The sequence below is a fragment of the Chenopodium quinoa genome, unplaced genomic scaffold (assembly GCF_001683475.1).
Source record: "Chenopodium quinoa cultivar QQ74 unplaced genomic scaffold, ASM168347v1, whole genome shotgun sequence".
In the NCBI taxonomy this organism is placed as follows: Eukaryota; Viridiplantae; Streptophyta; class Magnoliopsida; order Caryophyllales; family Amaranthaceae; genus Chenopodium; species Chenopodium quinoa.
The window spans coordinates 6,978,156-7,000,051 of NW_018745684.1; the positions used below are offsets into that span (position 1 = coordinate 6,978,156).

At 34.9% G+C, this 21,896-nt stretch overlaps 2 protein-coding genes across 2 annotated transcripts; both read left to right on the top strand.

Moving 5' to 3' along the window:
* The first annotated feature begins 6,230 nt into the window (after positions 1-6,230).
* Positions 6,231-12,818, top strand: LOC110717478 (eukaryotic translation initiation factor 3 subunit I-like). Its single transcript, XM_021896191.1, has 9 exons — positions 6,231-6,362; positions 6,670-6,861; positions 8,063-8,278; positions 10,040-10,167; positions 10,365-10,487; positions 10,574-10,663; positions 11,305-11,391; positions 12,115-12,194; positions 12,330-12,818. Exons 2-9 carry the CDS (start codon positions 6,678-6,680, stop codon positions 12,403-12,405), a joined length of 984 nt encoding a protein of 327 aa, XP_021751883.1. The 5' UTR covers positions 6,231-6,362; positions 6,670-6,677; the 3' UTR covers positions 12,406-12,818.
* A 7,647-nt stretch (positions 12,819-20,465) lies between these two features.
* LOC110718011 (IQ domain-containing protein IQM2-like) lies at positions 20,466-20,831 on the top strand. The gene has a single exon (XM_021896813.1). It carries the CDS (start codon positions 20,466-20,468, stop codon positions 20,829-20,831), a length of 366 nt encoding a protein of 121 aa, XP_021752505.1.
* The last annotated feature ends 1,065 nt before the right edge of the window (positions 20,832-21,896 follow it).

The following is a 21,896-nucleotide window of genomic DNA, read 5'->3' on the forward strand; positions in this document are numbered from 1 at the left end:
GGAGTAAAAGGTGCGGAAAGTAAAGGTGATCTGGTTCCTCCGAAGAGAGGAGTGATCAGGCTAGTTGCGGTGGGCAACCTTGGAAGGAGTGCAATTAACGCTAAGTAAGGTCTAGCAATTAGTATGCACGTGGGGTAATATCTGAATTAGTTAATCTCCGTTTAATGGAGGCTAATCATATGTATTTATAGCCTCAAAGTACGTGCCCAATACTAGGTTAAATGGTAAACCTAGGACTGATTGGGCTTGCCTTGGGATTCGGGCCTTTGACGGCCGTTTTCCAGGTTGGCAAGTTATGGACCACGTGGCGTGACTTGATTGGTCCATGTTGGACCTCCTAGAGTATGACACATGGCAGTCCTTGATTGGTCCACGTGGCTGACACGTGGCAGGTGCTGAATGGTCCACGTGGCGGGGAAAAATCCCCTAAACAGTATGCATGCTATATTTTGTCAAAAATTCTGGCATATTGTTGGTGATGATGTTTTAAATTTTGTTAGTAATATTTTATGTGGTGTGTCCTCCCTTAACCATGTAAATAATACTAATATTGCCCTTATCCCGAAAGTGAAATCTCCCACAAATATGTCTGAATTCCGGTCTATAAGTCTTTGTAATGTTCTATATAAATTAGTTTCAAAAGTGATTGTGCTCCGTTTAAAGTCTGTCCTTCCGGCGGTTATCACTGAAAATTAGAGTGCTTTTGTCCCGGCCCGGCTAATCACTGATAATGTTCTTATTGCTCTTGAGTTGTTTCATACGATTAAAAATTGGAGTCGGGGTAAAAAGGGTACAATTGCTTTGAAACTTGACATAAGTAAGGCTATGACAAAGTTGAATGGGGCCTTTTGCGGAAACTTCTCCTCACAATGGGTTTTGATGGTAGATGGGTTAATATGGTGATGCATTGTGTGTCTTCAGTAACATAATCTTTTATTATTAATGAAAGAGTATGTGGGAAGGTGGCCCCAACTCGGGGTCTGACACAAGGGGATCCACTTTTCCCTTATCTTTTTATTCTGGTGGCGGATGCTTTTTCTCACATGTTGCATAATAAGGTTTAGACAGGTGAATTGTATGGGGCGAAAGCTAGTAGGAGACTAGGTGTGGGCCTGCTATATCTCATCTCTATTTTGCGGATGATGGTTTACTTTTTGCTAGAGCGACTCGACAGGAGTGCGAAGTGATAGTTGATATACTCAATAGATATGAAGCATCTGGTCAGAAAATTAATTATGAGAAGTCGGAAGTGTTTTAGTAGAGGGGTAAGCGAGAAGCAACAAGAGGAATTAGTAGAGTTCCTTCATATGCGCACGGTTGCCATGAAAATTCCTACAATAGCAGGGAAATCGAAGAAAGTCATCTTCAGAGCTCTTTTAGACAGATATGGAAAAAGTTGCAAGGGTGGAAAGAGAAGTTACTTTCGAGAGCCCAGAAGGAGGTGCTATTCAAATCAGTCATTCAAGCTATCTCGACTTATTTGATGGGGGTATATAAATTTCCGACTTCGGTGATCCAATGCATACGTTCGGCTATGGCAAAGTTCATCTGGGGTCATATGGGCTCTCAAAGGAAAATTCATTGGAAATCTTGGGAGGCGATGTGTATGCCAAAATGCCTTGGGGGTTGGGTTTCAAGGATTTGGAAGTGTTCAATGTTGCGCTTTTGGGCAAACAGGCGTGGAGGCTTGTTCACAAGGAGAATTCTCTTTTTAGTAGAGTCATGAAGGCGAAGTACTACCCAAATTGTTCTTTTCTTGATTCTTATTTGGGAAGTTTGGGTAGCTACTCTTGGAGGAGCATATGGGGTGCAAAGGCTTTGCTAAAGGAGGGTTTGATCTGGCACATTGGTAATGGTTCCATGGTTAATGTCTGGAGAGACCCTTGGGTGGCGGATGAGGAAGGGAGGTATGTGACGAGTAAGGAGGTAGAAGGCTTGAATAACATGAGTGATTTGGTGAATATTTCAAAAATGGAGTGGGATGAGAAGCTTATATCTTCCGTTTTTAGTGAGAGAGATAAGAAATGTATTCTCTCTATTCCCCTTATTGAGCAAGCTCCGAATGATGTTATCACTTGGGCATTTTCGAAGGATGGGTTATACTCAACTAAAACCTCTTATCTGCTTGGTAAAGGGTGTAACTTTGATTATTACTTTCATCAAGCATAGGTCGAGCTTTGGGGGCTGGATGTATCACCGAAAGTTTACACCATTGCAGCGAACAAGCGCAAACCCAACAGTAATAAATGGTCTGCTCCTCAGACTGGTTTTTAAGCTTAACTCTGATGCTTCTTTCGGTGAAGATGGTTGGGTTGGTTTGGGGATGGTGGCCTATGGTTGTGATGGAAGAGTGCTACTGGCAGCAACTCGTAGAGTTTGTGCGTGGTGGACTCCGGAAGTGGCGGAAGGAAAGCGCTTCTCTTGGCTACAAAACTAGCTAAGAAGTATGGCTATGAGAAAGTCATCTTTGAATCAGATAGCCAAATCCTCGTCAATCGGCTCTTAAAGACTTCAGTTTACCTGTCGGAATTTGATGGCGTGCTAGATGATATTCTGTCTTTTTGTAGTGATTTTATGCTTTGTTCTTGGTCTCATGTTAAAAGGGATGACAATTTTGCTGCGCATCACCTTGCTAAATTAATGTCGTTTGGTGTTTAACAGGTTTGGGTTAGTCATTGTCCACCAATGATTTCCCCTTATGTACTCTTGGACACTTTGTCCATGAATTAATGTATTAGCTCGGCTTCCCCTCAAAAAAAAAAAAAAGAAAAAAAAAACAACTAGTATCTATCTAGTTTCAAAAAAAAAAAAAAAAATAGTATGTATCCCATTCAATGCATAGGTTTAACTTTTTATCAAATCTTATGAGTAATATATAATTTTAATAATATTTGCTAAATACTTATATTAATTTAAGATATTCTTTTTCAAATTATTAATAAGTGAAAATAATATTTCACTACTTTCCTATTTCAAAGAAAATTGATGTAATATAAAATGCATTATGATTTGAATAGTTGACAATAATGAGATTTTGATTTAAAAAAAATAGGGAAATTCACATGGTGGCCTCTAGGACTCAATTTTTCTACGTTGAACACAAAACTTTTTTCCAACTCTCTTAAGTGGCACTCAAGTTTTGATTAATTAAACATAGTGCCCATTTTTAGGTTTATGGCTAACTTTTTTAGTTTTTGGTTAACCATAATTAATATATAAATTAAAAAAAAAAGTAAAGAATACCACCAGCCAGCCACCCATGGCATCCGGCACCTACCAAACCCCATTGCCCCCGGCGACGCCACGCCCAGATTCCCCTCCTCGGGTGTCGGCGTCACCCGATTTCCCTCCCTTCCCCTTCCCTGCTAACAACCGTAACTCCCACTCCCACCAATCGAAAACCCTTAAAAGTTGCCCAAAAGTCCGGCCGCCCCTCCTCACACACCCGAAAACCTAGCATCGGCCTTTTCGTGGTGTGGGCGGAAAGGCGGTCGGACTTTTTCGGCAAATTTTTGGAGTTTTCAAGGGGTGGGGGTTGGGTTACGGGACTGGATGAGGGTCGGGTTACAAGGGTAGGGGTTACGATGGTTAGGGAAGGAGAAGGGGGGAGGTCATGGTGGCGTCGGCGCCAAGGGAGGGGATCTAGGAGTGTCGGTGACTCAGCGCCGGTGACGAGCGACAGTGAGGTTCGACAAGTGGTTAGGTGGGATGGCTGACTAGTGTTTTTAATTTTTTTTATTTTTTTAATTAATTATGGTTTACTAAAAAGTAAAAAAGTTAGCCATAAAATCTAAAAAAGGCCACTGTGTTTAGTTTTTCAAAACTTGGGTGCCACTTAAGAGAGTTGGAAAAATGTTTGTCTTTCACGTAAAAATTGAATCCTAGAGACCACCATGTGGAATTTCCCAAAAAAATAAAAAAAACTAATGCAACCCTTCGTGAAAAAAATTAAATGGAAAAGCAAAATAAATAATTTACAAATTAGAATTATAGAACCAAAAAATAATAAAAATGACAAATTATCACAACTCTTCATAACAAAAAATATTTATTATGGACCAATAAGAATATGACAAATGGCATAAGAATACAAAAAGTTTATGTTATTAAATATAATATAATTATATATATGTTGAAACCCTTGGCACTAACCAAATTTTTGTCTAGTTTAGCTTTTGCAAGCTCTACATTACATTGATAGATATTCAAGCTTATCATGGGGAGGCACATTGTTAAATTTTGGGGAAAATGTATTTTCTCATTGTATTTTTCCCATTCATTCAAATTTTGGGGAAAATGCATTTTCTCATTGAATTTTACCCATTCATTTTCTTCCCCACATTACAATATATATAGACAATAAGAATATCTAACCCTAAAACCTAAATACATCACAATAGCTCACATATTTCTTTTCACAAGACCTTAACTACCTAAATACTATTTAATACTAACTCCTAATATTAAGATAATATCATATGATATTATTTTCATAATATCATATCTACATATACATTCCTATCTCAATACGCATATATATAAATAAGAGCACATGAACATCTTCAATGGTAAGTTACAAATCTACAATACCTTGTAGTTTACCTTGATGCATCAAATTTTTAAGCTAGTATATTTTGTAGCTATAAAGTGCTCCAATGGTGACCAATTGCTTATTATAACTTGGAAAAATAAATAAATAAATAATTAAAGTAGTTTTTAACATACACATGTCATAATTTATAAGTATATGAAGTTTTCTTTGAAAAATCAAGAATGTAGCTTGTTAGCGCAGGGTTGCTTGATTTAGCTATAATAATATTATCTTCCAACGGTAAGTTACATCCTTGCAATTTTTTTTTGGGAAATTCTACATGGTGGCCTCTATGTTTTTAAAATTCTACATGTACGACAAACTTTTTTTCAATTCTATCAAGTGCACTCTGATTTTGCAAAATTAAGTGTAATGTCCTTTTTTTTTTGTTTTATGGCTAACTTTTATAATTAAAATAGTTAAACTTAGGTTTTTTGGTTTAAAAATTAATTAAATTATATTTTAAAATACTAAAAAAAAAATAAAGAACCACCACTAATATCCTCTTCCCAGCCACCACCATATCCGCCAGCGAACAGATCCATGTACCGGCCTCCTTTTTCCTCTAACACCGACCTTCCCCAACCCTCCTACCCCCTCGCTAGCAACCCCCATCAAATCGCCAAAACCCTAAAGAAGTGCGGGGGTTTATGGGACGTCGGCAAAGGAAGAGGAGGTTTGGGGTACCGCCGGGGTCGCCACTGGAAAAGGAAAGGAGGTGGATGGCTGACGAGGGGATAGGAGGGCTTCACGGAGGTCAGGGTAAGATAAGGGAAGGTGGGGGTTGACTAGGTCGCCGGTTCGCGCGCGGTGGAGGAAGGGGAGGGGGTTCATTCCGGTTAGGGGAAAGGGAGAGGGGTTGAATCGGAAAAGGAAAGGGGTGGGATTATGCTGGTCGACTTGCCGACGGCTGGGTTGTGGGGTTAGGGTTTCAGAGAGGTGGTGGTGGCTGGGTTGGTGATTGGGTTTTTTTTTTTTTAAAAAAAAAATTTATTGTTTATAAAATAATTTTTTAATAAAAAAATTTAACGTTAACCATTTTAATTATAAAGGTTAGCCATAAAACCTTAAAATGGCACTATGCTTAATTAATCAGAATATGAGTGCCACTAAAGAGAGTTGGAAAAATGTTTGTTTTCCACGTAGAAAAGTTGAATCCTAGAGGCCACCATGTAGAATTTTTCATTTTTTTTGTATTTTTAATTTACAAGCAGGTCCTTTTTGTATACCATTAGAGATGCTCTTATATTTTCTTTGTTTATTTTATATTCATCACTTTCTATAGTTTCAATTTAGAAGCATTACTTTCCCTTTTAGTTAATAAAATTTCTCTATCTCTCCTATCACATGGGCCTAAGCCCATCAATTTGGGTCAACAAGTCGGGTTCATGTTAAATTTCAAGTCATTTCATGTTAAATTAGGTTAAATCGGGTCAATTTCGGATCATTTGGATCGGTTCATTCGGATTCGGGTTCTCTTTCAGCAAGTCTTGTTAGGTCAAATCGGGTCAGGAATTCAAGTTTGATTGGAGGATGAAGGTTTAATTTTCGTTTGTTATAAAGCCCAGCCCGCTTGGGTGATGGATTAAGACCCAGCCCATTTATTTATTGGACGGATCTGACCCATTTATAACTGGGGCAGGTTAGGGCTTTTAATAACGGATCTCCCCTCTCTCCCAGACTCTCAGTTCTCCATTGAAGCGCACTCAACCTCGCAAATACGCACTTGACGTTCTCCATTACAATCTACTTGTTCTCAGCATCTTCTGAGGTAAATTATTGTTTCTTTTAGTAATCATCATATCAATTTCACAATCTAGGGTTCAATCTAGGGTTTAGTTTACACTATTGTTGATTTAATTGTCAGTTTAGTCAATCTAGGGTTCTTCTAAGGTAGATTTTTCAACTATTTGTTTGTAATTTCTCAATTTATGATATAGTATAACAATCCAATTTGCTACTTTACGCAATTTACGTTGATATTCATAAGCGAGAAGAATTTTATACCAATTATAATTTTTGTTGCGTAATTTGATAACATTGAACCTAATTTGTTTGCTAATTTGTTAATTTTTTAGGTTAAACTATGAGGCCGATTTTGATGAAGGGCCATGAAAGGCCTCTAACATTTTTGAAGTACAATCGAGACGGCGACCTTCTCTTCTCATGCGCAAAGGACCATAATCCTACGGTATGGTTCGCCGACAATGGAGAACGCCTTGGAACCTATAAGGGACACAATGGCGCGGTCTGGTCCTGTGACATCTCGTGTATTACTCTATACCTTTTTTTGTCTAAATTACTTTAAATTTGAGCTCAATTTAGTGTTTGTTTGATTAAATTGTATTGGTTTTTTTTTGGTTTAATAATACTTAGGGTATGTTGATGCTGTCTATATAAAACTAAGGTCATAGCTATCCTGGTTATGTTGATTATTGATATTTTGTGTGTAGTGAAAGCAGCTGCTTTTTTGGCGATTAAGATATAAAGATCGAATTTTTCTAGCATACTGATAGTTTCGTAACTTTCGTTATGAAGTTGGTATTGGGGTGATTTGGATGATTGTTATGTAGGTAACTTTTAGTTTGTTACTACTCCATGGAAGTTTAAAGAAGGATATGGTTGATGGTGATGTTTGCTTATCCATTAATTAAAGGAATAAGAGGAGAGTCCAGAGAGGATGAAGGAAGATAAGTGGTATATGGAGGATTTGAGGAAGGTTCTGATTTTTTCTTTTTTAAAGTGGTATAGAGAGGTGTTCTGCATTTAACACATGTCTCGCAATTGAAACTTGTTTTATTCACTGCGTTATTGCAAGTTTGGTGCTGGATAAATTTAATTTGTTGTTAATTCTGAATTCTCTCAAGTTTGGTTTAACCCTGGTCACTTTAGTTTCTTTGAAGTTGTATTTGTTCTGAGATAAGTATTATGGATGAACATTTGAGAAAAAGTTTACGAGCTATTTGGGGGGGGGGGGGGCGGGGTTGTTAGGACTGTAGTTATGCAAACCTTAAAGTTAAAATAAGGAAGGGCAAATCATAGTGCAGAGATAGGGTTCCATGCGGAAAAGAGGATGAAGATAGGGGATGAAGTGTTTTTATAAATAAGGAAAGGGGGGGGGGGTTGGTTTGTGATTTCTTTAATGGTGGTTAATTGCTGAGTTGGAAGGAGGAAGATGGAGTGGATAGTATAGGGAATTTTTCATTTAAACCTTATAATAATTCTGTTTAATAGATATGGCATTATTATAGATAACCTTTTAAGGTTATTGTCAAACTTCATATTGTCTTGGTATAACTGAAACTTGGGGCTGTTTACTGAATGTTGAGCAAACTTGCAATGATCCTAAATCTTTCCTTAAAGAGCTATCATAAAATGTGGGTTTAATTTCATTATGAATATATCTAAAGTACCTACACTTGTTTAAAGTTGTGAATTTGTGCCCTAAACTGATGATTTCTCTTCTTTCAGGGGATTCTTCTCGCCTAATTACTGGAAGTGCAGATCAGACTGTAAAGCTCTGGGATGTCAAAAGGGGAGAGGAATTGCATACTTTCAAGTTTGACTCTCCTGCAAGGTCTGTGGACTTTTCAATTGGTGAGAAACTAGTCGTTATCACTACTGACCCTTTCATGGAGAAGACATCTGCAATTCATGTATATCGCATTGCAGAAGACGATGATGAACGTAAGTCTGTCTTTATGTTTTTGATTTTCTGGACTTCTTGGCCATCATTTCTGGCTTAGCAATGTTCGTTGGTGTGTTTATTTTTAACTACCATTTATTTCACTCACAAGCTTTCTTTTGTATTTCCTCCGTTTCTTTTTAGTTGACACGTTTCTTTAGTCACGTTTGCCAATGCACAAATTAAACCGTTAATATCTTTAATTACTAATAAGCAAAAATTATAAAAAGTTTGATATTTTGAAAATATATATCGTGACGAATCTAATAAGATCCCACATGACTATATTTTTCATTACATATAAAGCACAAAACACGGTCAAAGGGAAGTGTGTTAATAGTGCTAAAGTCAAAACGTGTCAACTAATAATAAACGGAGGTAGTATACTGTTTGTCTGAAACTCTGAACCCATTCCACCCTTCTTTGGAAAGAAAGAAACTAAGGTTGTGTTTGGAAGCAATTTTATTTGTAGATTTTCAAGTTTTAGGGGCTGGTATTGTAGAGTTGGAGGTACCTTCTACAAACAGTGCTTTGGAATAGTTAGAATTTGTAGCTTTAAAGCTTTGAATTGGTAGATGCTGGTTTTAGAGGTAGAAATTAGTGTTTCATTTCTTTTTTCTTTTTTGTTTATTCCTAACAATCAGGAAGCTAATTTTACCCCACACTAATTTTTGACCTGTTGATCTACTTTTGCATTTAATACATCTAATTGCTAGTAACAACTACTATTCTTAAGGGTCTTAATAGGCTGTAGGCGTCTTTTGTTTATGAGATATGTAATCTTGGCAGATGATGCTTTGGGGGCATTATCTACTTTTAGCAAGCATGTAATTCTTTTTTTGATTTACATTTTTTTATTTAAGAGGCTTGGGATACTTTTTTTCAGCTGAACAGAATTATCTTCACGTTGAATGGTACTTTGATTTTCTTAATAACTAGATTAGCTCAACTTGTCAAGCTGAATTCTCGGAACTAATGTACAAACAAGCCCCCAAATGTTTTGCAGTCCTTCAGTTGTCACTAAGTTTTTTGCCCTAATTTGTGCGGTCTCAAATTCACTAAGGATAAATGCAACTGTCAATCTGTAATATATGTGACTACTGATACTTGAAAGAATTTAGAAGTTACAATATATCATCCTGATATGCCTAATTAAACTTGGATATGAGACGATGCACAAATTTCATGCTCTTTTTTTCTTGCTGGCATGCGAGATTGTTGTTCTGCAATTTTATGTTTGATTTTATTTCTCCACTTGCTATTCCTTGGCTGGAATACACTAAGGAATCGTTGTATTTTGTCACACATTTAGCGATGTCTTTTGCATGTAGGTCACATTTGTTTTCTTCACTATCAAAAGGTTGATATAGGATAGCTTGTGGCCTCACATTGTACAATGCTGCTTGTTTCAAAAGAAGCATCCTGTTCCCATTTCAGATGATCATGTTTGCTTACTATTTAGAGAATGTGAGAGGCAGCCATAAATTCAGCTTAGCCTTTTGGGCTCTTGTCACCCCCACCTTTTTTTTTAATAAGCAACACGCAGGCTCTGTTTTTCAGTGAACATTACTTCTCATATCATGTGAGGAATTCATTAATTAGGCTTAGCCCACCCCACACCTTCTCTTATTTTGTAGGCTTTTGGTTTTTGCTTCTCTATCTATATCTTATTTGTGTGCGTATAATCATACACTTTAATCCCCTCACTTTAATTCTCGAAATCTGCTCCTGAAGATGACATCATTGTTCATATTGATTTGCAGAGAGTGATGAACCTGTTCTTGTCATGAGGGGCCCAAATGGAAGAATTAATAGAGCTGTTTGGGGGCCTCTGAACAAGACTATTATAAGCTGTGGTGAGGATGCTATCATTCGTGTATGGGATCCTGTGGTAAGTAGCAGTACCAATTATATCATTTTATTTTGTTATAGTTGTTATATACTTGTATACAGATAGCCTTGGGTCTTGGAATTTCATGAAAGAACAGTGCACTTTTTAATCCTGTTATATGTTTTACATATGTTTGGGGTTCTTTTTTCTGCTTTTGCCATGTTTGGTGGTTTGACTTTTAGTGCTTCAATTTGCAGACAGGCCAAGAGATAATGTCAACAAAGGACCATGAAAATGGTCACAAAAAACCAATAACATCACTTTGTCTATCTGCAGACAAGTCGCATTTCCTCACTGGTTCGCTGGATAAATCAGCTAAGGTTGTATATCTCATGATTATTGAATGAATAAGTAGTGTTGATTGATGGTTCCTTTTGTACTAATGTGGTTTGTTTTCTTTCTTCAGCTCTGGGACACAAGAACTTTAACTCTTATCAAAACCTATGGTACAGAGCAACCTGTGAATGCTGTTACCATGTCTCCCCTTCTGGACCACGTATGTTACTTGATTTTTAATTTTATTTTTTAGTTTTTTTAATTTGTTGTTGCTAGTTTTACTTGCTGTGTGGTTTCTATATCTGTGCTGCTCCAGTTTCCCAAGGAAATCTTCCTTTGGGTAACAAATTTGGTATTTGAATGTTTTTCACTATAGGCTGTTTGATGCGTTTTAAGCTCAACTGGATCAACATCTATGTCTCTTTCTTCTTGTATCCCCAAACCAATTATTCTACTCTTCATTTTTTTTTTTTTTTTTTTTTTTTAATGTTAGACAGCAGTCAGCTGTCATCACGAAGCATGTTTAGTGAGAGATTTGTGTGTGATATCAAGGGTGGGATAACATAATGTGATTGATGTATTTAGTTTTTGTTGTGAAAAAGTGACTCAGTTATGTGCAATTATTATTTATTGTGAAGTGGTATACTGATTATGACGGCTTTTATCTGACTTTAATTATCCTGCTTGAGGTTGGAACCTTTTTAGAAGAGGTATTTGGGGTGATGATGATAATAAAGGATACCTTTAAATTGTGCATGTGGTGCAGCAGAGCTTTATGTTTGTCTGTGTATTCTGTAATCTCCTCATGTACTCCTACTGTTAGACTACTTCACATTGCTTGAACTGTGTTTTTTTCTATAGGTTGTGCTTGGAGGTGGTCAGGAGGCATCAAATGTGACGACTACAGATCATCGTGCAGGAAAGTTTGAGGCAAAATTCTATGATAAGGTAAATTACAAAAATAATTTTATGTGAATGAATTATTGCTTTTGCTATTAGTATGAATGGGTAAATATGGGACTGAAAGGACTTGTCAGCTTACTGATACTTTGAATTGCATTCTGTCCATAAATAGTATAAACTGCTTCTTTGTAAAGATTTATTGCATTTTTATGTCAATTCCTTCACGTAATGCATAACTGGTCTTAGAAAGAGCATGTAATCTCCCCAATGCTCATGCCTGTAGTATAAATATGCTTTATTTTACATATTTTTCCATAGTCAATCAAGATTACATGATATATGAGTATGTTATCAGCTTAAGCATTGCACATCATATGTTTTTTTGAACTGGCACCTATCACCTATCACCTATCACCTCTTAGTAGACTTGTAGCAAACATGTATCAAGGCTTTTGCAAACCAAACACCTTAAACACCTAACTTTTCTATTATAGAGCTTATTTTTGCCTAGTAAATTTAGCAATTCGCATCATATTTCTTTTGAACTGGTATCTAACGCCTCTCAGCAGACTTGTAGCAAACATGTCTCAAGGCTTTTTGCAAACCAAAAACTTAAATACTTAACTTTTCTATTTTAGAGGTTTTTTTTGCCTAGTAAATTTAGCAATTACTTTATGGTATTGGTTGGAAAGAAAAAATCAATATTCACTGTAACTTGCTGAATTTAAGAATTTCCTTCGTTATTAATTTGTATTATTTTGATTGTAGATCCTAACGGCAGAAATTGGAGGTGTTAAGGGGCATTTCGGGCCTATAAATGCCTTGGCGTTCAATCCTGATGGTAAAAGGTAAATAATCCCGCTAGATTTCATCTATATTTAGTGCTTTTTATTTATCAATTTTTCTTTGTTTTTTTCCTTTGGAAGAAGTTATCATAAGGGTTCATGGAAGATTTTCTCAAGTATTTCTGTTGTGTTATGCAGCTTTGCCAGTGGAGGTGAAGATGGTTATGTGAGGTTACACCACTTTGACCCGGATTATTTCCATATCAAGCTCTAACCATCTTGAATTAGCCTTTTTATCAAGTGTGGTTTGCAACGAAACAAGAAAATTTTCCAGAGCAATTATGAAGACACTGCTACTGTTTTTCGTAGAATAGCCTATACAGTAGCTTATAGTGCTAATGCTGTCCAGAAGCAGCTTATTGTATCTTAGCCTGGTTTGAGCTGACCTTTCTTTGCTTCTTGTGGCTTTGTTCTACTGGTGTTCTTCTGTTGTTTGGTAATAAATCTTGTTTTAATTGCCAAAAAATTAGTCCTTTCTATTTTTTTGGTTCACTACAAGATTAGTCTGTAGGCTTTCTTCTATTATGTCACAAAAACAGCCTTGTACTATTATTTATTACGGAGTTGTATTGTTACTATAAATTCACTGGTCTTCAGCAATACAAGTTTTTGGTGTATCCTTTTCAATGTTCTCTTCTTGGCTTGCCTTGTACTCCATAATTTAGAATTGGCAATCCTGACCCAGACCTGATGACCCGACCCATGATCCGAAATTGACCCAAAAAATCGACCTGAAACCCGAAATTGACCTAACCAGACCCATACCCGATCCGAAAATAGAGTTGATCTGATCCTGACCCGGCACCCAAACTGACCCGACCCGAAATTGACCCAAAGTTTTTGACCCGAACAAACCCGTTACCTAAAATTGACCCGAACAGACCCAACATCTGAAATATCCCGAACTAAAATTATTTTATAATTGAACTAAAAATGCCTGGTATTTAAAATAACTCAAATTGTTCGTCCTCAACCGTATCTAAGCTCATAAACTGATTGATAGTTCTTATTATAATAATAACAAAATATAAAATTATTGATTTGATCTTGATCCACAAATGGAACAATCCGAACATGACTTGACCTGGTTTTGACCCAACTCGAATATGATTCAAACATACTTGACCCAAAAATGGTCCGACCTGAAATTAACCTGACCCGAAACCCAAAATGACCCGACTCAACCCATACCCGACCCAAATATTACCTGACCCGAAATCCCGACCCATACCCGACCCGAATGACTCATTTGCCAGTTCTACTCCATATAGAATTGGTAAACCAATCTTTTAGAGCTACTTACTCAACTTTTACATATTGAATTAATGTAGCCTATGGACACAAATTTTACCTACTAATACACTATCTGTCTTTCCCCTTTACTTTTATACTATCACATTAGCAAGATCTTAATACAGTATTAAAAGTTCACACTTGATGTTTAGATGGGAAGACACTCCAATTTTTCGTTGGCCTCTTACTTTAATTTTCAAACAACAGCAAAGTCTTGGTCTCGAAATAATCCGGGGTCGGCAAACATGGAATAAGATTTTATCTTACGGAGAGTAAAAAATTTGAAAAGATGAGGTGATGTGTTAAAAGTAAAACCTATCCTATCATAATAGGACACTGTCCATGTCGAAGTGTCCAAATAAATAAAAAATAACGGGCACGATATTTAGGTGTGTCTGAGATGTATCACACTATCACTGGCTCACAACTCCAATAAGTTTTGATTTTCAATACGGACACGACTGTTAGGTGAAGTATCCATATATCGTAGGTGATATGTATGACGTATGTTAGTCGGTCAAAGGAAGTGAGTAATTAATTGGATAATTTGGCCATGCACGGTGCATAAGTATTTAACCCTAGTGTTGTACCTCTACCCAAATAGTTTCCTCACCCTCACTCAGGCACTCAGCATTCTACTTCTACCGGCAACGACGACAGTAGTGACAACCAAATTTTGCGACTACCATCCGATCTCTCCGATTTTCAAGGTTAATTTCTCATATTTTAATTCATTTTATTTGTTCTTGTAATTCATACGCTGTTTTCAGTTTTCTTATGTGTTCTATTATTTCTGATTAAGAGGTTTATGAGTTTTGTATGTGTAGGTTATTATTACCTTGCAAACATCAATAATAACTTGGATTTATTTATCATTCTTCATGCTGTGAAATTGTTGTTTACATGATTAATCTTGTGTGTACGTATATCTTTATCTTGGATTGGATTTAGTATTATTATTGATGTTTGCATTGGAACCTACCTAGAATCTTATTATTTTGACTGATTAATTAGTTTTGTGTTAACATATACTTTGTATTGGTGGATAAAATTATTAACATGATGTTTAATTTGGCGTGGCAATGTTTTCTTTAGTTAATCCCTTTCCTTTTCGAATCAATAATCATCTTAATATTAGTGACCAATTTCCTTTCTTTCTTTCTTTTTTATATATATATATATATATATATATTTTTTTTTTTTTTTTTTTTTTTTTTTTTTTTTTTTTTTGTGGTTTGAGTCTCTTATATAAACTTGTAACATTGTTAGTTTTGCGATTAAGAGTTGAGGCCTCAACTTATTTGCTCAATAATTAATTTGAAGGGAGGGAAGCTTATACTACCGCGATCAAGATGGCACGCAAAGGCTTGATGGAGCAAGACTTGAGCAAATTAGACGTGACAAAATTACATCCTCTATCACCTGAAGTTATTTCTAGACAAGCTACGATTACCATATTAGAAAAAAAAAAAAAAAAAACCGCATTACTAATTCCATTTGGTTTGCGGTTTAGTTCGATTTTAAACCTTCACCTCTAATCTTCACAGCCACCTCAACCACGACACGATGCCACTAGCATCACAACCACCACCATCATCACAGCTACCTCAACCACCCAAAACCAATCACAACTACCACCATCTCTGATCTCCATCATCCCGCCGACCTTCTTCCTTCTTCAAGCCCTTTAGGCCGGTTTACGACGGAACAAAACGAAACCCTAGTAACAAAGAGTGTTAAATAGAATCATATCAACCCCTAATGGAAAGTATATTCTTCGAACCAAATAGTGTAAATTAGGTCAACCGTGGTGGTGGCGGGAGCGTTGGTGTAGCTCATGGAGGAAGAAGGTGGTTTCTATTATCCGTCGACCTAAGCCCTATTACCTTCATAACTTTGATAGATCTAGCAGTTTTACTTTACTACGAGTACTTCTATTTAACTCAGGTTCCTCCCATGATAATCATTACAAGTTTATATGAACTTGTATTTTTTTTTTTTTTTTTTTTTTTAAAAAACTATTATTTTTCATTATACTCAATTATTCTCGTTAAATACCAAACGTAATCATAGAAAATTGACGGGAGAGTGATATGTAATTACAAACTAGTTTGGGAGCGCGGGTGATGCAACGATATTTTTAAATACCAAGTGAAAATATAAACTTTTTTTTTTTTTTTGAATGGAAATGAAAAGATTACATTGAGTGTAAATAATATCTTGTAACCATCACTTAGGTTTAAATAATAATAAAATAAAAATGGTAAAATGAGTTGGGGAAAGAAAGAGAGATGGAGTAGTATTTGTTTACAATAAAAATGCTTAAAAACTTTAGAATTTTTAATAAAAAGTACAACTTATGAATGTTAATTAAGTAATGAAGTAACATTAATTGTGGAATAGAAACAACAAATACAATAGAGTAAATATGAATTTTATTCATGGTAATTGACTACTTGATAATAACAGTGGTAATGAAAAGTTGGAATTCCAAGGGACGTAATGGTTTAAATCTAATCCAAATATTAATGTGTGGTGTCATGTCATCATTTATGTGGCGCTGTGTCATAAATTTCATGATGACATAAGAATGACATATGTCGTCAACATGTTAATCCCTTGAGTTTTAATAATATCTATACTAATATATTAAAAGGCGTTCCCAAGAATGTCCACATGTCACGTAAACCCCATCACTACGCCACGTCACCCACTCATTATGCCACGGGGCTATTATTTCCATTTGTGTTTTCATTGCATGTCATGTACTTAAAAAAAAATTAAAAAAAAAAAAAAAATCTCCACAAGATTTGAACACACAATCTCTAATTCTAGACCTAAGTGTCTTACCACCAAGCTATGTGATTTTTTATGCAATTTTTTAATACAAAATATTAATATGTAGCAAATGATAATATGAACAACAAATATAATTACAAGAAAATTGAATCACATATTACAACGTATATTAATGATCAGTTCCAAGTTATAATTCAAGACATCATGCGGGCGCAAAAACTAGTTATAAATGAAACTCACCTTTCCCCTACCTTTCTCTCCGTCCCCTTCCTTTCTCTCTTCTACTTTGTGATCCAACCAAAGTGTTTGTCATCTAAAAAAGATAAATGCTTCAGTAATTTTTGGTTATGGGGTTTTGGTTTTATATTATGTTTCCGTGAAAGAGAAATTTCACCTTTTGAATTGGCTTTTAGCCCTTTTATGGCTATTAGGGCAATTAGATGGTTTGTTAATTGTTATATACAAAGTTTCCATAATATGGTAATGAGTCGAATTTTAATGACACAACATCCTTAATGTTTGATGTTAGAAGTTGAGATTTGAGATAGGTCCTTCATGTTGATGTCTTGGATCATCAACCAATAACAATCTTCCTTTCTAGAAGTAGTTCTACGATTTGTTTTACAAATAGTGTGTTGTGTATTAGTCATTTTAATAATGATGGGAGAAAAGTTTTTATCAAAAGCAAGAAAAAATATTAAATTTTAACCTATGAAACTACAAAAATAACAAAATTGGAGCTTTCCACTCAGTAAATCAATGAAAGCCCTTTTAAAATTCACTAATTGAGGCTAACTTTTAAGAGAGAGGGGAATAATATGAGTATCTGCTAGTTAAATTGATGGGTTAAAATATTTGAGTTGATATTTTAAGATTTTAAAAAAGCAAAATTTTAAAATAAATAAAAAATATTCCGTATGAAATAAGTTAAAATAGTACATCTTCGGAACTCATGGTATGCTATGGTTACCAATTGGATAATCTACTCACTGAAATATAGATGATGAAATTTAATTTGTAATATTCAATCATATTCCATTTTTGATTTATGTGTATCTCTTGGAGGTTGATTATCCACTAGCTTAGTTAGACAAAAGTTTTGTTCAGACGCACATCTTCCTTGTTCAATTAAGGGATTGGATCACGAAGGGAAAATATTTCTAGGAAATACCGATTGATTAGATTAGTAATTAGTTATTTCAAATCTTTTGCTTAGTAATCGGAAAAGATGATTAGAAATGCTTGATCATGTGAGATGGTAATCATTGGAAGACTTAGAGATTAATTAACCAATAATTGAGAATAACATTATCATTAAATCCCATGTGAGTTCCGTAATGAATGAAAGAAACAAGGGAATGTAGTATCCTTATGTACGGGCAGCTTGTGCGACTTTGCTAGTAATTTTGATAATATAATATTAAGCCTTAATTATTACTGTATTAGATTATAATAAGTGAATTACTTGACCATTCCAACTCTCAAAGTAATATATTTTCTCTATTATCAAATAATTAAATGAAAATAGAATCATAAACAAATTCATCATGTTCCTCCATAAATTTTGGTATTGGTTTATGGTTACATTCACACTTTGAATCCATGGCTTTCTTAGGTCCTTCTCAATTTATAATGTGTAAGTGTACATCTATTATTGTTAAAAAGTCATTAAGAAAAAGGAATGAAGCCGAAATCGTGTGAACAAATGAATGGAAACACAAAATAGTGTTGATTGTGTGGTGTACAACAAACATTATTACGACTTTACGAGTAGAATTTTATAAAAATTGACTAATGCTTGTCCATGATATTGGAGTCCTGGCCTATCTGAAATTAGATATATATATATTTCTTGAATCAAATTCAGTGTACAATCTTTCTTATATACAATAGTGGATGGCGTAATTCTAGGCTAGAATGTTTACATTTACTTTAATTACAAAGAAAATCCCATTTTGACTATTTATAGTCAAATTTTTAAAATTTGACCAAAAACTAACGTTAATACTTAATAAGATGAAATATGTTGTACACAACCCTTAGCTTATAGCTACACGTAAGGAGTTAAATATGGAAAAAACAAGCGAAAATATAACATTAATTATACTGTTTTGTGTGTAATTTTGTCATGTATTCCTACATTAATATCAAATTAGAAAAGGTATTAAATGCTTATTCTTAGCCTTTAGGGCTACATATAGCATTATCCATAAAAATATTTATATGAGATATTGTTGGATTCGTCTACATGTGTACGTAGAATAAATATGAAATGGAAGGAGTATAATTAAGATATTAATGGTTAAAGTGTATTTAGAGACCGAGCAAAGTTAAAATGAGACTATCTATGTGAAATGGAGGGAGTATTATTTTGAAACTAAGGAACTGTATGAGAGATAATCATGGAGTAAATTAATATTCTGTCACTATCCTCAAGATTTTTGCTTTTTTTCTTTCTTAAATTTTCATATAATTTTTTTTTTTTTTAGGAATATCTTAAATTCTCATTTTAATTCAATACCAATTACGGAATAGTAAATGACGGAAAGTATGAAATCGAAATTGTCATTTCATAGCAAACAAACTGAGGTATTTCTCTTACTCCCTCCATCCTTTTATTAGATGTCTATTTTTAGTATTTATTACTCACATAATAAAGAGAAATAGACATCTAATTAAGGGACGAAGGGATCAAGGGAGTAATTTTTTCTAAATTTTTAGCTCAAATTATTTCCTTAAGAACCAAAATGACCCCAAAAAACTCAAATTGAACAATTTTATCAGCTTTGATAGTTTGATCCAATATTGACAAGATATGATCCGATCTTATAGCAAGTATCATTCCTCGAGATAAGAGATGATCAATTTTGGCCCGTTTCGCTAATCTGGCCCGATCCAATCCAAAAATAGGGCTTGATTGGGCAAGCCAAAAACCTCTTATTTTTCAGTTAAAAACCCAATTCTAGCCTGAAAAATCCACCACCACTTTCTTACGAGTTTGGACATGAAATTTGATGCTAAGTCCCGACATGAATATTTTATCACCTCTACCCGAGATTCCTACATGTAGTAACAACTATGGTTTCCACATTCTATTAAGGCTTAGCTTTGTCATTTCCTTTTGACCATATACTAAACTAAGCCGCCAATGGTATGCCTTCAATCCTCTTCATCTTTGTAAATTGTAATCATGAAGGACAGGTTTTGATTATTAATTCATCAAAAAATTATTTTTAAAAAAAAAACTTAAAATTGAAATTTTAAAATAGATTTACGAATCAACTGTTGCACTAAAAAGTTGACACATAATTAGCACAATAATAATGAAATAACCTTACAAAAAACTTTATGTTATATTGTTATAATAAGCTGCATGAATATATAATATAATTAGGGAGGGTCAACAAAAATCACATGGTAGGCTTATCTCTAGAATATAATGAATTTGGCGTAGAACAAGGCAACGTGATTACATGATTAAACAAGTAAGATCCCTGACATTTTCACGATCAATTATTAAATGCATCAAGGTTTTATGAACCTAATTATCCAGCCCAATCTTTGCTTTGTTAATTGTTTCCATCGAATTAGCAATGTTGTTTGAGTATTAGAGATAACGTATTATCTTAACCTATTAATTAGGATATATATGGCATGCTTTTTAAATTGTCTAATCGTAGTGTCTTCCTAATTTAAGGTTCAATGTATTGGAATGTGTGTTAACGGATTATTAACTTATACTCCGTACTAATTGATGTGCGTTAAGCCGTTAATGGAGTATAAGTTCGTACTAATTGATGTGCGTTGATGGCGTATATGTTAATACTCATTGTGAAATGCAAATGCTTTCATTGTTAGCATCACAATATCTTAGAATAAGGCTTTCAGTGTTTCACCAAATCCCTACCCCTAGCACATACATTGTTTTCGATTATTGAGTAACTGATCGAATTGTCTCATGTGGTTAATTAGCTAGGTAGAAGTATGCATATATGACATTTTTTTAAAGCACAATGTTTGAAATTTTATACTATTCACCAACCGAAAAAATTGGGTGAGTCGGACTCACGGTGAGTTCAATATATGTGACAATAATAATCTAATATCTACAATAATAATTATATAATATTTGACAATTATATTCTATATATGACATTAATATTCTAATATTTGACATTAATAATGATTATTGAAGGTTCTTTTAGCTTCAAACAAAGAGAATCTGATACGCTGATCTCAGTTATTCCTAATTCTCCTTTAAAGGAGGGTTTAGATACCCAGCTGCTGAAATCGAATAATGTATATCCTCAATCGCCGGTTGCTAATTTTGGTAGTCCCAAAGATGAGGCTGCTGTCAAGTTGCAGAAAGTCTATAAAAGCTTTTGCACCAGGAGGAAGCTAGCAGATTGTGCTGTCCTTGTGGAGCAAAGCTGGTGGAAGCTGTTAGATTTTGCAGAGCTTAAGCGTAGTTCTATATCCTTTTTCGATGTTGAACACAACAGCATGAGACTGCCATTTCGCATTGGTTTAGAGCAAACAAGTGATTGAAAATTAGGAATAACTGAGATCAATGTATCAAATTATTAGATTATTAACGTCAGATATTAGATTATTAATGTCAGATATAATCGACTCACGGTGAGTCCGGTCTCACGCAAAAAACTTCTCTTCACGAACACTTCTTTAATAATGTTTTTTATAATTTATTTATTGAAAAAAATATAGTGATTTTGTTAGATGAGTCATAAAATTTACTTTTATAATATCAACTTCATCTAATTTTACTACGGTACAACATAATTTAAGATATTTAAGTTATAATATATACATTGACAAACGTAAAATCATAAATGTTGTGATAAAAAATAAAGTACGGAATACTCCGTATTATATAGTAAGAACAACTAGTTATATTAATACAGTACGAAGTATTTAGGAATTAGGTCCAAAAACATTGGTTAATTCTCTGTTTTCTTACCAAGTTCTTTTTACCAAGCCACATATATCACGATCCTAGTTGTTGCGTGAGCTAGAATATTTTGTGAATCGTAACAAATGGCAAATAGGCTGTTGGTTAGCACACTTGCCCCAGAATATATTTAAGTAATCTTTTCATCATCCATTCCTACTACGGAGTAATTACCAACCTCATGTCTAGAAGAAATTTACATAATACAGAAAACAAAATCCAAAAGGAAAATTGTAAACTAATAATTCCACCTTTACCCCGTCTTCCATAAATAATCCCACCTTTTGAAATTTCAGAAACAATCCCACCTTTGACAGGGATCTTCCACTAATGATTCTTTTGACCTATAACCTGTTAAACCGGTTAATAATTTTTTTTCTTAGTCTTTCTCCTTGGACCACCAGTCCACCACCATTCCACCCACGCAGCTCCTTCACTCACCATACCAGCCTACCTGCTCACCACATTGACACCTCACCTAGCACCAACAACATGCTGCTGCCCTTCTCCCACTTCACCACCAGCGGCAACCGAAAGCAGCCGCGCTACTACTGCAGCCAACAGCCATCGCACCAGCCACGACTCACGCACCTTTCTCACAACAAATTCGCAACAGAAGCTCACAACAAGCAACCAGCTTCTGC

Bases quoted from the DNA above. Each gene is read 5' to 3' on its own strand.
- LOC110717478 (XM_021896191.1), top strand. From the start codon at position 6,678: ATGAGGCCGATTTTGATGAAGGGCCATGAAAGGCCTCTAACATTTTTG. The intron at 10,168-10,364 runs GTAAGTAGCAGT...TTCAATTTGCAG, and splicing joins TTCGTGTATGGGATCCTGTG to ACAGGCCAAGAGATAATGTC. The intron at 11,392-12,114 runs GTAAATTACAAA...TTTTGATTGTAG, and splicing joins AGGCAAAATTCTATGATAAG to ATCCTAACGGCAGAAATTGG.
- LOC110718011 (XM_021896813.1), top strand. From the start codon at position 20,466: ATGATTATTGAAGGTTCTTTTAGCTTCAAACAAAGAGAATCTGATACG.